The sequence below is a fragment of the Papaver somniferum genome, chromosome 1 (assembly GCF_003573695.1).
Source record: "Papaver somniferum cultivar HN1 chromosome 1, ASM357369v1, whole genome shotgun sequence".
Classification (NCBI taxonomy): Eukaryota; Viridiplantae; Streptophyta; class Magnoliopsida; order Ranunculales; family Papaveraceae; genus Papaver; species Papaver somniferum.
Window position 1 is genome coordinate 183574664 of NC_039358.1, and position 13272 is coordinate 183587935.

General features: G+C 37.2%; 1 protein-coding gene across 1 annotated transcript in view; it reads right to left on the bottom strand.

Moving 5' to 3' along the window:
* Window positions 1-836: 836 nt before the first annotated feature.
* Window positions 837-13272, bottom strand: part of LOC113355458 (uncharacterized mitochondrial protein AtMg00810-like) — a 31901-nt gene continuing 19465 nt past the window's right edge. The window contains exons 3-4 of the mRNA XM_026598321.1: window positions 1064-1568; window positions 837-973 (exon numbers count right to left, since the gene is read on the bottom strand). Of these exons, the coding sequence (XP_026454106.1) occupies window positions 837-973; window positions 1064-1568 (642 nt within the window). The remainder of the gene's footprint in view (window positions 974-1063; window positions 1569-13272) is intronic.

Genomic DNA, 13272 nt, shown 5'->3' on the forward strand with positions numbered 1-13272 from the left:
TTGTAGAACTCGAGTTGTTTTAGTTCAAGGACTTTGTGATTGGAGGCGAAACTTGAGTTACAAAAGAAGAATAAGGGCTCGAAACAAGCGAAAACTATCATTATCTTACTCTTCTTCACCTGTTCAAAAAATCTCCCAAGAGAGGAGCAATCCAAAATCAGAAATACGCCAAGCGTACTTAGTTGCTAGAGACAAAGAAACCAGCTTTGCGCCATCCATGCCAAGCAGATCCATTATAGATGTTTTTCTTTTCTTTTCTTCTGTTGTGTTATTATGTAAAGAGAGTTAGGGTCGTTGTGTTATTATGTAAAGAGAGTTAGGGTCGTTAAACCTCTCTCGATCTGGTACAAATTTTCATTTCATTGATTTGATAATTCTTACAGACTCAACAGAAGACAGACATATTAAATGAAGTCTACGGACAAACGGTTACTGGATTGGCCTGTTAAACCGCCAACAGATGACTGACACCTAACATTTGCATACATGTGAAATACACAGATTACTATTGACCAGAATTAGTCAATAGTCTAACACCCCCGCAAGTTCAGTGTCTAAGAGACACTGAGTTTGAGTCTCAAACCAGCAAATCTAGTAGTGGGCAGACCTTTAGTAAAAATGTCTGCAAGCTGATCCTGTGTAGACAAGAAACGAACTGACAAGGCCTTCTCAATAACTAGCTCTCTCACGAAATGAATAGCTATTTCAATATGTTTCATCCTATTGTGAAATATAGGATTTGCTGTAAGATAGGTTGCACCCATATTATCACACCACATAACTTGAATTCTGGGTGAATGAAAGGACAATTCAGCCATAAGAGATTGTACCCATAACTATTCTGATGTAGCATCAACTAGAGCTCTATATTCAGCTTCTGTGCTAGAACGGGACACAATTTTCTGCTTGCGAGAGCACCAGGAAATCAAGTTTGGTCCCATAAAAATTGCCATTCCACTTGTTGATCTTCTATCTGTAAAGTCACCCGCCCAATCAACAACAGAGTAAGCTTATAGTTGAAGAGAAGAAGACTATTTAAACTGCAAGCCAAAGGATAATGTGCCATTCAGATATCTGAGTATGCGCTTAACAGCAGACCAGTCAGCTTCAGATGGATATTGCATGTGTTGACAAGCCTTGTTCACAGCAAATGTAATATATGGTCTAGTTATGGTTGCATATTGTAACGCACCCACAGTGCTTCTGTAAAGAACAAGATCATCAAAATCTGGAGACTGAGTAGGTGGAGCCACAGTAGCAAAAGGTGTGCTACATGGATTAGATGATTTCATTTTAGTCTTGACAAGTAAGTTTGTAATGTAATGCTCCTGAGATAAGTGAAGACCTGCAGAAGTAGAAGTAGCATGTATACCCAAGAAAAAATGAAGAGGTCCCAAATCCTTTATTGCAAATTCCTGTCCCAGAGCATGAATGAGTTGATTTACTGTTGTGGAAGAGCTCCCAGTGACTAGTATGCCATCTACATAGATAAGAAAATAAATGGAAGCAGAAGAAGTGACCTTGTAGAAGAGTGAAGTATCAGTCTTGGAAGCTGACAAAGCTGGGGTCTAACAACCACACCCAATATTTCGTTCGGCAATCTGAATAGATAAACTCCAATATACTTTCAAGAGAATCAACTAGATATTCATACTCAATCTAGAGAAAAGTATATCAAAGAGTTTATATCTCAATTCAATCTGCAATCAGCAAATATGGATTTGCGAGCCCGATTGAATAAGAGAAATAACTTGAACGGTACCAAAGACCAATGTTCAAGTGTCAATCAATTTATATCAACAACCAAAGGTTGGATTATCTAATTGATTGATCTTAACGCACAACCTGTGATATTTCTATTATATAACAAAATATAATGCGGAAAAGAAATAACACAGATACCAATTTTGTTAACAAGGAAAACCGCAAATGCGAAAAACCCTGGGACCTAGTCCAGATTTAAACACCACACTGTATTAAGCCACTACAGACACTAGCCTACTCCAAGTTAACTTCAGACTGGAATGTAGTTGAGCCCTAATCAATCTCACACTAATCAAGGTACAATTGCGTTCCTTACGCCTCAAGAACCACGCCGGATTCTGCGCACTTGATTCTCTTAGCTGATCTCACCCACAACTAAGAGTTTCTACGACCCAAAGTCGAAGACTTGATAAACAAATCTGTATCACACAGAAAAGTCTATTGAATAGATAAATCTGTCTCCCACAGAAATACCTACGAGTTTTGTTCCGTCTTTTGATAAATCAAGGTGAACAAGAACCAATTGATAAACCGGACTTATATTCCCGAAGAACAGCCTAGTATTATCAATCACCTCACAATAATCTTAATCGATTAACGAAACAAGAGATTGTGGAATCACAAACGATGAGACGAAGGTGTTTCTGACTACTTTTCAATCTTTCCTACCGGAGATAAAATCTTGAGAAAATCTTAAAGAAGATAGTACTCAATCACGAGAGAAAACAACAAGATCAGAACACGCAACTACAGAGAAAATAGTTGGGTCTGGCTTCACAATCCCAATGAAGTCTTCAAGTCGTTAACCTACAGAGTTTCGTGAAAAACCTAAGGTTAAAGGAGAATCGACTCTATCTTATGCAACTAGTATCACACAAGAGGTGTGGGGATTAGGTTTCCCAGTTGCTAGATTTCTCCTTTATATAAATTTCAAATCAGGGTTTGGAATCTAGGTTACCTTGGTAACAAAGCATTCAATATTCAACGTTAGATGAAAACCTGATTAGATTCAAGCTAATATCTTTCAACCGTTAGATCAAACTTAGCTTGTTATACACAAATGAAATGTACCTTCATTTAGGTTTGATTAACAGTACCTAAACGTGTACACTTAGTCGGTTCAACAATAGTTAACCAATGGTTATCCATATGAGAACTTTCATATCAACCTTGTTCATCTTCACCATAACTAGTTCAAATGACTCAAATGAAACTAGTTAGGGAGTTGTTCAATTGATTAGATCTCAAAGAAGTATACAAGACACAATTGAAGCAAAATCGATTTTGATTCACTCGAATCAATTCATGGACATCATAGCCACGGTTTGAAAAAGGTTGCATTCCTTATTATATAAATATTTTAGTTCATGAATAAACCGGTTTTAGAAATTAACATACTTAAGTATGCAAACGGGTACGCATACCTGAGTAGCCAGACCGAATTTGGTTACGCAAGTACGCGTACGGGTATGCATACCAATTCACACTTTCAAACTCCAGCAAAAATTCGCAGAACCCAAACTTCTGCCAGTACATGTACGGGTACGCATACCATAGTTCCGGACTTCCAACAACCAACCAGTACGCATACGAGTACGCATACTTAGGTTCCCCGTTTTGGATTTTACACAAATGTGAATACACACTATGTTTATATGTTGTTCTAATCTCTCATTTCAATCATTGAAACTTTCTTAGAGGATGACAATAATTGTTATCCACAAACTATTAGCATCAAAGCGATTTTCAAGTTATTGAAATAATTAATATGACTTTCGTCAAGAGTAAAGATGAACTTGGTTAAAGCGAAAGCTTACCAACACAAATTTCGAGAAATAGATAAGTGAGTTAAACTCAGCTCGAAATAGCAAATGTGTATAATCGGAGTCTATATAGCACTACGAATTTTGTCTCAAATAGGAGATAGAATAGATATACTTTTGAGTTATAGATAAGTTCAAGTCTCCACATACCTTTTGTTGATGAAGTTCCACAAGTTCCCTTGAGTAGTTCTTCGTCTTCAATCGATGAACACCGTAGAGTCTAAAGCTCAACTGCACTTACTATCCTAATCCGAGACTTAGCTATAAGTAGACTAGAAATCAAGACTTATAGTTTTGGAAAATAAACTTGACAAATAAGCTTGAGATAGCAACGCTTGCGAGTTCGACCGAGCAGTTCTCTAACAATCTCCCCCTTTGTCAATTTTGGTGACAAAACTATCAATTCATATGGAATACAATATAAATAAACTTTGTAGCTTGTTATCCAAATGCTTGATCTCATTGGTTCTTCAACATTACTCGAAATCTTCGTCACTTCCAAGTACTCCAATGATTCAAAATGTGTTCAACTTAACATCATCGTTGTTGAAGATCCGTAGCTATAACTGAAAAAGCGGGGGTACAAAAACCACACCCAATATTTCGCTTAGCAATCTGTGTGGACAAACTCCAATATACTTTCTAGAGAATCAACTAGACAGTCAGACTCAATCTAGATAAAAAGTATATCAAAGAGTTTATATCTCAATCTCTCGATTTGATATATACTCAAGCAAATAGAAATCTTCGAGTCTTTATCAAATACTAGAGAGATAACTTGGATGGTACCAAAAACCAATATCCAAGTGTCAATCAATTTAAATCAACAACCAAAAGGTCGGATATTCTAATTGATTGAACAACTCACAACCTGTGATATTTCAATTATATAACAAAATATAATGCGGAAAAGAAATAACTTAACGAGGAAACCGCAAATGCAGAAAAACCCCGGGACCTAGTCCAGATTGAACACACACAGTATTTAGCCGCTACAGACACTAGCCTACTCCAAATTAACTTCGGTCTGGACTGTAGTTGAACCCTAATCAATCTCACACTGATCCAAGGTACAATTATGCTCATACATCTCTGATCCCAGCAGAATACTACGTACTTGATTCCCTTAGCTGATCTCACCCACAACTAAGCGTTGCTACGACCCAAAGTTGAAGACTTTAATAAACAAATCTGTATCACACAGAAAAGTCTACGGTAATAGATAAATCCGTCTCCCACGAATATACCTACGAGTTTTGTTCCGTCTTTTGATAAATCAAGGTGAACAGGAACCAATTGATAAACCGAACTTATATTCCCAAAGAACAGCCTAGTGTTATCAATCACCTCACAATAATCTTATTCGGCGCAGCAAAAAAAGATATTGTGGAATCACTAACGATGAGACAAAGTGTTTGTCATTACTTTTATATCTTGCCTATCGGAGATATCAATCTCAAGCCAATTATTACAATTGTACTCGTACGATAGAAACAACAAGATCTGATCACACAACTATGAGAAAGTAGTATCGGTATGGATTCACAATCCCAATGAAGTCTTTAAGTCGTTAACCTGGTTTAGAAAAAGAAACCAAAGGTTAAAGGAGAATCGACTCTAGCTTAGCACAACTAGTATCACACAGAAGGTGTGGAGATTAGGTTTCCCAGTTGCTTGAGTTCTCCCTTATATAGTCTTTCAAATCAGGGTTTGCAATCAATGTTAGCTTGGTAACAAAGCATTCAATATTCACCGTTAGATGAAAACTTGATTTAGATTCAAGCTAATATCTAGGCTCGTGTAACCGTACCCAAACTTGTACATTTGTTGGTTCAACAATAGTCAACCAAATGGTTAGCCATATGACCACTTTCATATCAGCCATATTTTTCTTCACCATAACTAGTTCAAATGACTCAAATGAACTAGTTAGAGAGTTTTTCAATTGCAAGGAAATATTATGTAACTACATAAGACACAATCGAAGCAAAAACGATTTGATTCACTTGAATCGGTTCATGAACTATATAACCACGGTTTGGAATTTGCATTCCTTAGTTTATATAAGAATAAGTTCACAAACATCGTTTTTAGATATAACCTAATCAAGTAATTCGCGGACTGGGTTCGTGGACTTAAGTTCCCGGACGGAGTTCACAAACTTCAGCAGAAATTCTCCGGACGAGAACGTCCGCCAGTTCGCGGACTTGGCTCTCGCCACCATGCCGGTTCTCTTGATCAACAAATTCGCAAACTTCGGTTCAAGGAATAAGGACTTATACATATATGTGTTTCCACAACAATGATTATATCCTCCAATGGTTATATAATCTAAACTCTCATTTCAATCATTGAAACATTCTTAGAGGACGTTGATATTCTATAGTTGTTATTCACAAATTATTTTTCGTCAAAGTAAGCAATTTTCAAAGTGATTGAAATTTGTCATGACTTTCATCACTAGGTAAAGATGAACTTGGTTAAAGCGAAAGCTTACCGACACATATTTCTAGAAATAGATAGGCGAGATAAACTCGGCTCAAAATAGCAAATGTGTATAATCTAAGTCTATATAGCAAAGCGACTTTTGTCTCAAGATAGGAGATAAATAGACTTTTGAGTGATAGATAAGTTCAAGTATCCACATACCTTTTATTCGATGATGATCCACCGTTTCCTTGAGTAGTCCTTCGTCTTGTATGATGATTGGCATGGAGTTCTTGAGCTCAACTACACTTTCTATCCTAGTCCGAGACCTTAGCTATAGTAGACTAGAAATCAGGACTTATAATTTTGATCACTAACATTGACAAACATGCTTGAGATAGCAAGCCTGCGAGTTCGACCGAGCAATGCTCTAACAATCTCCCCCTTTGTCAGTTTTAGTGACAAAACTATCAATAAATATGGAATACAAAAAATAAATAAATTAACTTTTGTAGCTCCTATTCCATATGCCTAATCTTCAATATTACTCGAAATATTCGTCACTTCCAAGTACTCAATGATCCCAAAGGTTGTAAGTTCAGCATCATCGTTGTTGAAAATCCATAGCTATAACAATGAGAAAACAAGAGTTCTCAATCATTGTTATACAGTGTCATAGTATCATTACACAACATCAAAGTTCAATTGTATCACAACTTCAACAACAATACTATGGTGATATGTATCACTCCCCCTTAGTCAATACTCCATCTTACAAGGAAACCACTCCCCCTTACATAATGATCCGAAAACCATATGTATTTGTAGTGTGAACTACATACTAATTCTCCCCCTTTTTGTCAATAAAATTGGCAAAGTACAAGAACGGGATCCTAATGAAATTTCCGAAAGAGACATTTCTTGACCGAAAGAAAGCAAAAATATATCATCTTATTTAGATGCAATCATAAAGCCGAAGCTAAATGCATTCATCAAGGAGTTTGTAAAGATACAAGATAATCCCTATAATATTCCACAGCCGCACTCCCCACAAAGATTTGGCAATTAAGCACAAGTTCAATTAATAACTCTCCCCCATATAATGTCATTCCTGAAAGAACAACAAGAGCGACCTTAATTTCGAAAGAAAAGAAGGATTTTATTGCACATAAAAAATCACATACGAGTATGGATTTGAATCCAAAAAACTCAATTAAATTAACCACAAGAGAACCCATGATTAATTTAATCGACAAATGCTCAACATAAGTGAACTAATGGAGACTCAAAAATACACAATTAGATTAATCACAAGAGAACCCATAATTAATCTAATCGAAATACACAACCAAACTAATCACAAAAGTAATCAATTTAATTGGTCATGCTCAACATAAGAAAACTTACGGAGCAACAACTAAATAACCAAACGAGATGATTAATTTAGTTGAACATGCTCGACATAAAGTACCTCACGGAACAACAACATAGCTAATCATAAAAATAATCAACTTGGTCGTTTAATGCTAAACATAAGACACTTTACGGAGCCTCACAGTAATAGATAAAATATGGATCAGGGAAGATCAATACTGCGGAATACACAAGGATTCATTCTATGTTCCATCACTATTCGCATAACGACATTCAATAGACAGAATCCTTGCAAACAAAAGATTTTAACCTATCTTCCATCAATAATTGACATAATAGTCTTAACTTTTGTATTTGTCAAAAGTCTATTCATTCTTTTATCCATACATGCATATCGACATACGAAAGACTTTACTTTTGACAAGGTATGAGACAATCATAGTTCACGGACGTAAACACACATATCCCATAACAATATTGCAATATATAAAACCATAAAGATTAATACTGCAAAAATCATCTTCCAAACAAATTTAGAATTTAAACCAATAAATCTAAAAAACAAGAAGATGAAAACGTTGGAGATAGCTATGTGTAATCACAATAATGGCTATTCCAAACTCTAGTTATTCTTCTAACAAAAACAAGAAAATAGAAGATTTACTAGGCAATAAGATCATCTTTTACTCATTGTCTTCCTCATCGGAAATACTCCAAGATGCTTGAATTGTTTTCAACTCTTCCTTGAGCTCGGGAAACTTAGTTGCAACCAATGCCAATTGTTCTTGCACACACTTCACCCTTGAATCGACCTTACACACGCCCTTGTGTATTTTTTGAAGAAGGCTCAAGGTGGTAGGGTCACAATCGTTAAGTGAAGCATCTCTTTGTCTTTTTCACACATTCTCCCTTATGCGTCGAAGGTACAGGGACGAACCGGTTTGGGAACCCCGAGAGAGTTGCCAATTGGATCAAAACCACGATCACGACAAATTTGACCAATCAAGCAAGGGTATCCTAACATCTTGATAGGTGAAGTCATCGAAGTCATTTGAAAGATGATAAAACCACAAATATCGAGACATTGAACATACGATTCAAGGAAATAGACTAATTCCGCAAACTCATGATTCCACCAAGAATTCTAATTGTGGAGGGACAAAGATTTGAGATACCAAGTTTTCCAAATGCCATCAACGCAATACTAAGATAATTGGTAGGAAAATTTCCTTGATTCCAAGCTACCTTCTTGCCACAAAGCCCAAGAGAGATTTCATCACATGATGGTCGTTCATCACTTGGTCTGGGAAGACGCACGTTTCCCAACGGAATGTTGGGAATCTTTGAAATTAATTCTCTATCAACAAGAAATCTTTTTCTATTTATCATGGATTTGAATTCCATCTTATTAAGATCAACATCATGAATGTTGGCATAATTTTTTTTGTGAGAGAATCAAATCCTTGACCATGACCATCAAAGATATTTCCAAACTTGAATTTTTTGAAGCAAGCTAAATCCTCTTCATGCCCACTAGAGAGATCCAATTTCTTTTCTAGGATAAAACCTTTAGATGAAATCTTTTCAAAAATTCTAGCACAAGAATCATCCACAAAACTAATCCTAAGAGACTTTTGGTCACAAGGAGAATCCATGCTAGAGGTATTTGAGCTTTTGGAGCTTCTTTTTTAGCCCTTAGAATTCATCATGAGATCTAAGAAATTGAAAGGAACAAGAGGAATTTACTTATTTGGGGTGAATCTTGAACACCCTTTCTTTCAATTTCTTCAAGAAGGCTTCAATGGAGGAAGCACACAAAACCCTAGAGGTTCACGTACGCGGATGGGTGATGAAGAAGAGGGTACGCGAACTTCTTCTTTATAAGACCAAAAATGGGCTTGGACCCGTTTGTGAACCACGACCCACACAAGGAAGATGGGAATTTCTTAGCCGTTTGCACATCAAAGGTTATGCATCCCGTGACAACACACTTTTGTGAGAGACGATGGATGCAGTAGAAAGATTTATTTGGTATTCTAAGAGAGAATTACAAAACTGTACACAACTCAAACATTTCTTGCCCCATTCCAAGATATATACAAATGAGGTAGTGCCAGGCTTGTTACCAAGAGGCATAATGTGCAGAGGAATTCTCATGCAATATTTCTGGTTGATATGTGTGAACAGTCCCCGTGATATAATCAATGTAATGATGATAATCAGGGTAGTCAGATCTTCCCATCCTTCGTTTGATCTGGCTAGAAGGAAAATTCTTCCGATTCCCAGGCTGTACAATATTATTCGAAGATTTAACATGTACAAAACTTTGTTGGAAGGATTCTTAGACTTCACAGAATTAAGTTTTTCTAAGAGATTAAAAACGCCTTCGAACGCTCTAAATAGTGTAGATGGTGGATTTTCGACAAAGGCTAAAATCGCAAACCCATAATTGTACGAACTTCTGATCCAGCAATCAGACGCGAGTTTCGAGACACAAGTCTCTCATCGAATCTCTGATTGAGAATACTGTCTCTCAGAGTACATGCAGATATGTAGTCTCTCGGCTAGGCAACGACATATCTCATGAATATTGAACACTTCAGTAATTACTTCTATATAGAATCACGAGATTGGACGGCTCCTAGACAGCTTGCCTGCTAGTATAGAGCAATAACGTCTTCAGGATACAAACAACAGTTTTCCCTGACTATATAAAGGATATGACGCTTCAACTAGCTCATGTCGCTCAGAATAATTAATGCTCCTAGACGATCGTACTAGTATAGAGCCATCAATTAATTATTCCTAAATTCTTGGATTCATCCACTGAATTTTTGAAAATATTCAAATATTTTCGTAATATTTCGTTACTTCAATCTATGGTTCTTCACAGCACAATTCCATGGGTTAGTAATAAATATTCAACATACGGCGTCTGAGTTACCTTCGAGTTATCCCCGACTCAAAAGGTGCAAGTGTATTTGACGATGATGCACTAACAATCTCCTGAACGCACGAACGAGTATTTCAAAATACGACGAAACGATGAACCTATGCAAAATAGGAAAGAAAATAATAAATAATAAAATAGTGACCAAGGCGCTGGGGGACTGGGCCCACTAGCCAGTCGGCCGTGCCATGGCCAGTCCCACGCCAGTTTTATATTTTATCATATTTTTGTTATTTTCCTTGATCTTATGAAAATCCTTTCATTTGAACAATATCCTTCGTTTTGAGGAAACTCCTCAGTTTCATGGTGTTTCCTTCGCACCAATGAAATAATACAAAATTGGGAAAAATGCCATGGGGCCGTGTTTATTGGCCAACAGGCCATGCCTTGATCCTGGCCGGCCCCACACCTCATGGTTCCTTATTATTTTATTAATATTTCCCTAATCTCATGAAAACTCCTTAATCTCATGGTATTTTCATAAAACCATTAATAGTATAATATAAAATTAGGAAAACTCGTGGGACCGGGTCCCAGCCGGCCGGCCATGCTCTAGCCGGTCCCACATCCCTTTATTTTATTATTTTAAGTTTTCTTGATCCCATTCCTTGATTTCATGGTATTTCTCTCGAATTATGAAAATTCCTTCAAATCATGGAAATAATACACAAAAATTACATAAAATTAGGGAAACGCACGGGACCGGGCCCCAGCCGGCCGACCATGCTCAAAGCCGGTCCCACACGCCCTTATTTTATTATTTTAATATTATTTGTTTCCTTGATCCCATGGAAACTCCTTCACTTCAAGGAAACTCCTTAATTTCAACAAACTCCTTGATTTCATGATATTTTTATAAAATCATGAAAAATAATATAAAATTAGGAAAAGGCACCATGGGACCGTGGTCACTGGCCGGCCGACCATGCCTTGGCCTCAGCGGTCCCACACCTCATCATTCCTTCATTTTATAATTATTTTCCTTCATTTCATGAAGTTTCCTCAGTTTCAGCAAAACCCGGATTTTGTCATATTTTCTCAAATGGTTGCTCAAACGCACGCCAGAAAATATCAAAATTCTCAGGACTGAGACACAAACGTTTTGACGACGTGAGCATGTTACCTTGACCGAACAAGGTTGGCTCTTTGGCTCACAAGGAGCCGGTCCCACGTATTTTCATGATTGAACCTAATTGCACGTATTAGGTCCAAAACTCCTCCAAATAATTTTGGAATTTTCATAGAGTGATCGTCATTCGATCCCGTGACCATCCAGGACCGGTTTCATGACCCCTTGGTCGGCCCCTCACCTCTTCATAATTAATTAGGTTTTGTCACCTAAGGCTCAGACGAGCATTGTATGAGGAATGATTGAACCAGCATTTGATTATTTTTTTACCAACTCTTCAAGAGATCTTGGTATTTGCTCACTCAAGCATACATGCACTACATGGTCGATCCCTGATCCCATGTAGCCGGTCCCTCCTTCATTCCATGGTTGGATTTTCAATAAACCATCAAATTGGTCATCAATTGATCAAATTAGGGTTTCTGAGTCCAAGGATCATAATTCCAGATTCGAACGCTAATAATTTTGCGACGATATCATGATCATCATTTTATTATACTCGGTTCAACTATCAATATTCTAATTAATGTTTTATTTTGGTCACGCTAACAATAATTCATCAGACGAGCAACACTTGCTCAGATGAGCAATATTTTCTCAAACCAAGGAATATTGGTTCAACCCTCAATATTCAACAATTTATCGAATGAGCAATACTTGCTCGCCTCAACTATCAACGTGATAATTATATCTCTGTCTCAACGGACGCTTTCAATTCATGAGTCTCATAACATTTTGCAAAATCATGTTCAACTCAGCAAATACATGGACGCATCGTCCCATGAAGTCATGAAGTCAACAACTGACTAATTACACCACGAGACGTCAATCGTGTCACATGGGGGGATATTAACTAGGGTTTTGGTCTGGCGGTCTATGGCACGTGTGTTCATACACATGATGGAATGTGAGCAAGTCGTGCAATCAGTTGAAGGAGCTAACAATGTAGTTGGTCTCCGCACGATGAGCAACTGGTTTCAAACACGATTTTCATTTCCCCACTCTTTGATTCCATCAACTTTCACACTTCATGGGATCATGGTGTCTACAATTCCAGCAATATAAATAAGTCTCTGAATCATGAATGAAAACAAGAAGAATCTCACGTCAAACAGACAACACGACATTAACAACTCAACATATGAGTAATCACTCTCAACAGAGATTCAATCATTCGGAACTTATCTTATTCAGAATATATAACATACCTACAATATTTTATTATCATTGATTCCACACATTTCTCAGCTTCCCTCCTACAGATCGACCCATCCTCTCTTGTGACCGAATTTACTCTGGAACGGCCATTGTCTTGGTTTAGGCCGGAGTACTACAGATTAATCTATCGAATTCAAAGCACTCCCTTCTTGCAGTACATCTGTGTGAGGTTGAACATTTCGCTCAGTTCAAGGAGTCTCCTCCGCACGGTCGTCTCCTAGATTCCGTAAAAACCAGCAAATCGTTTTTTCCCCATCTACAAATAGATCTTTATCAATTGATCCATTACGATAGTATTCCTGAAAGAGATCAAGATTTAACCTGTTGAGGGTCCATATCCTTGAGCGTGACGAACTTTTCCTCAATTTTTCCTTCTTTTTATTTTTCCTTTAGATTGGTTCTCATCATCTAAATTTTCCTTTTTAGATGAGATGAGATTATCATGTGAACCCGGAGGATTTAACCATAATAATTCTTGAGCAATCTTTAAGGACGTCTGGCGTGCGCTACAGATGCCAAGAGCAAGTTTTCCAAAGAAATTTCCCAGTGGGACAATTTTTAAGGAACGAACAAGAGGTCAGAAACCA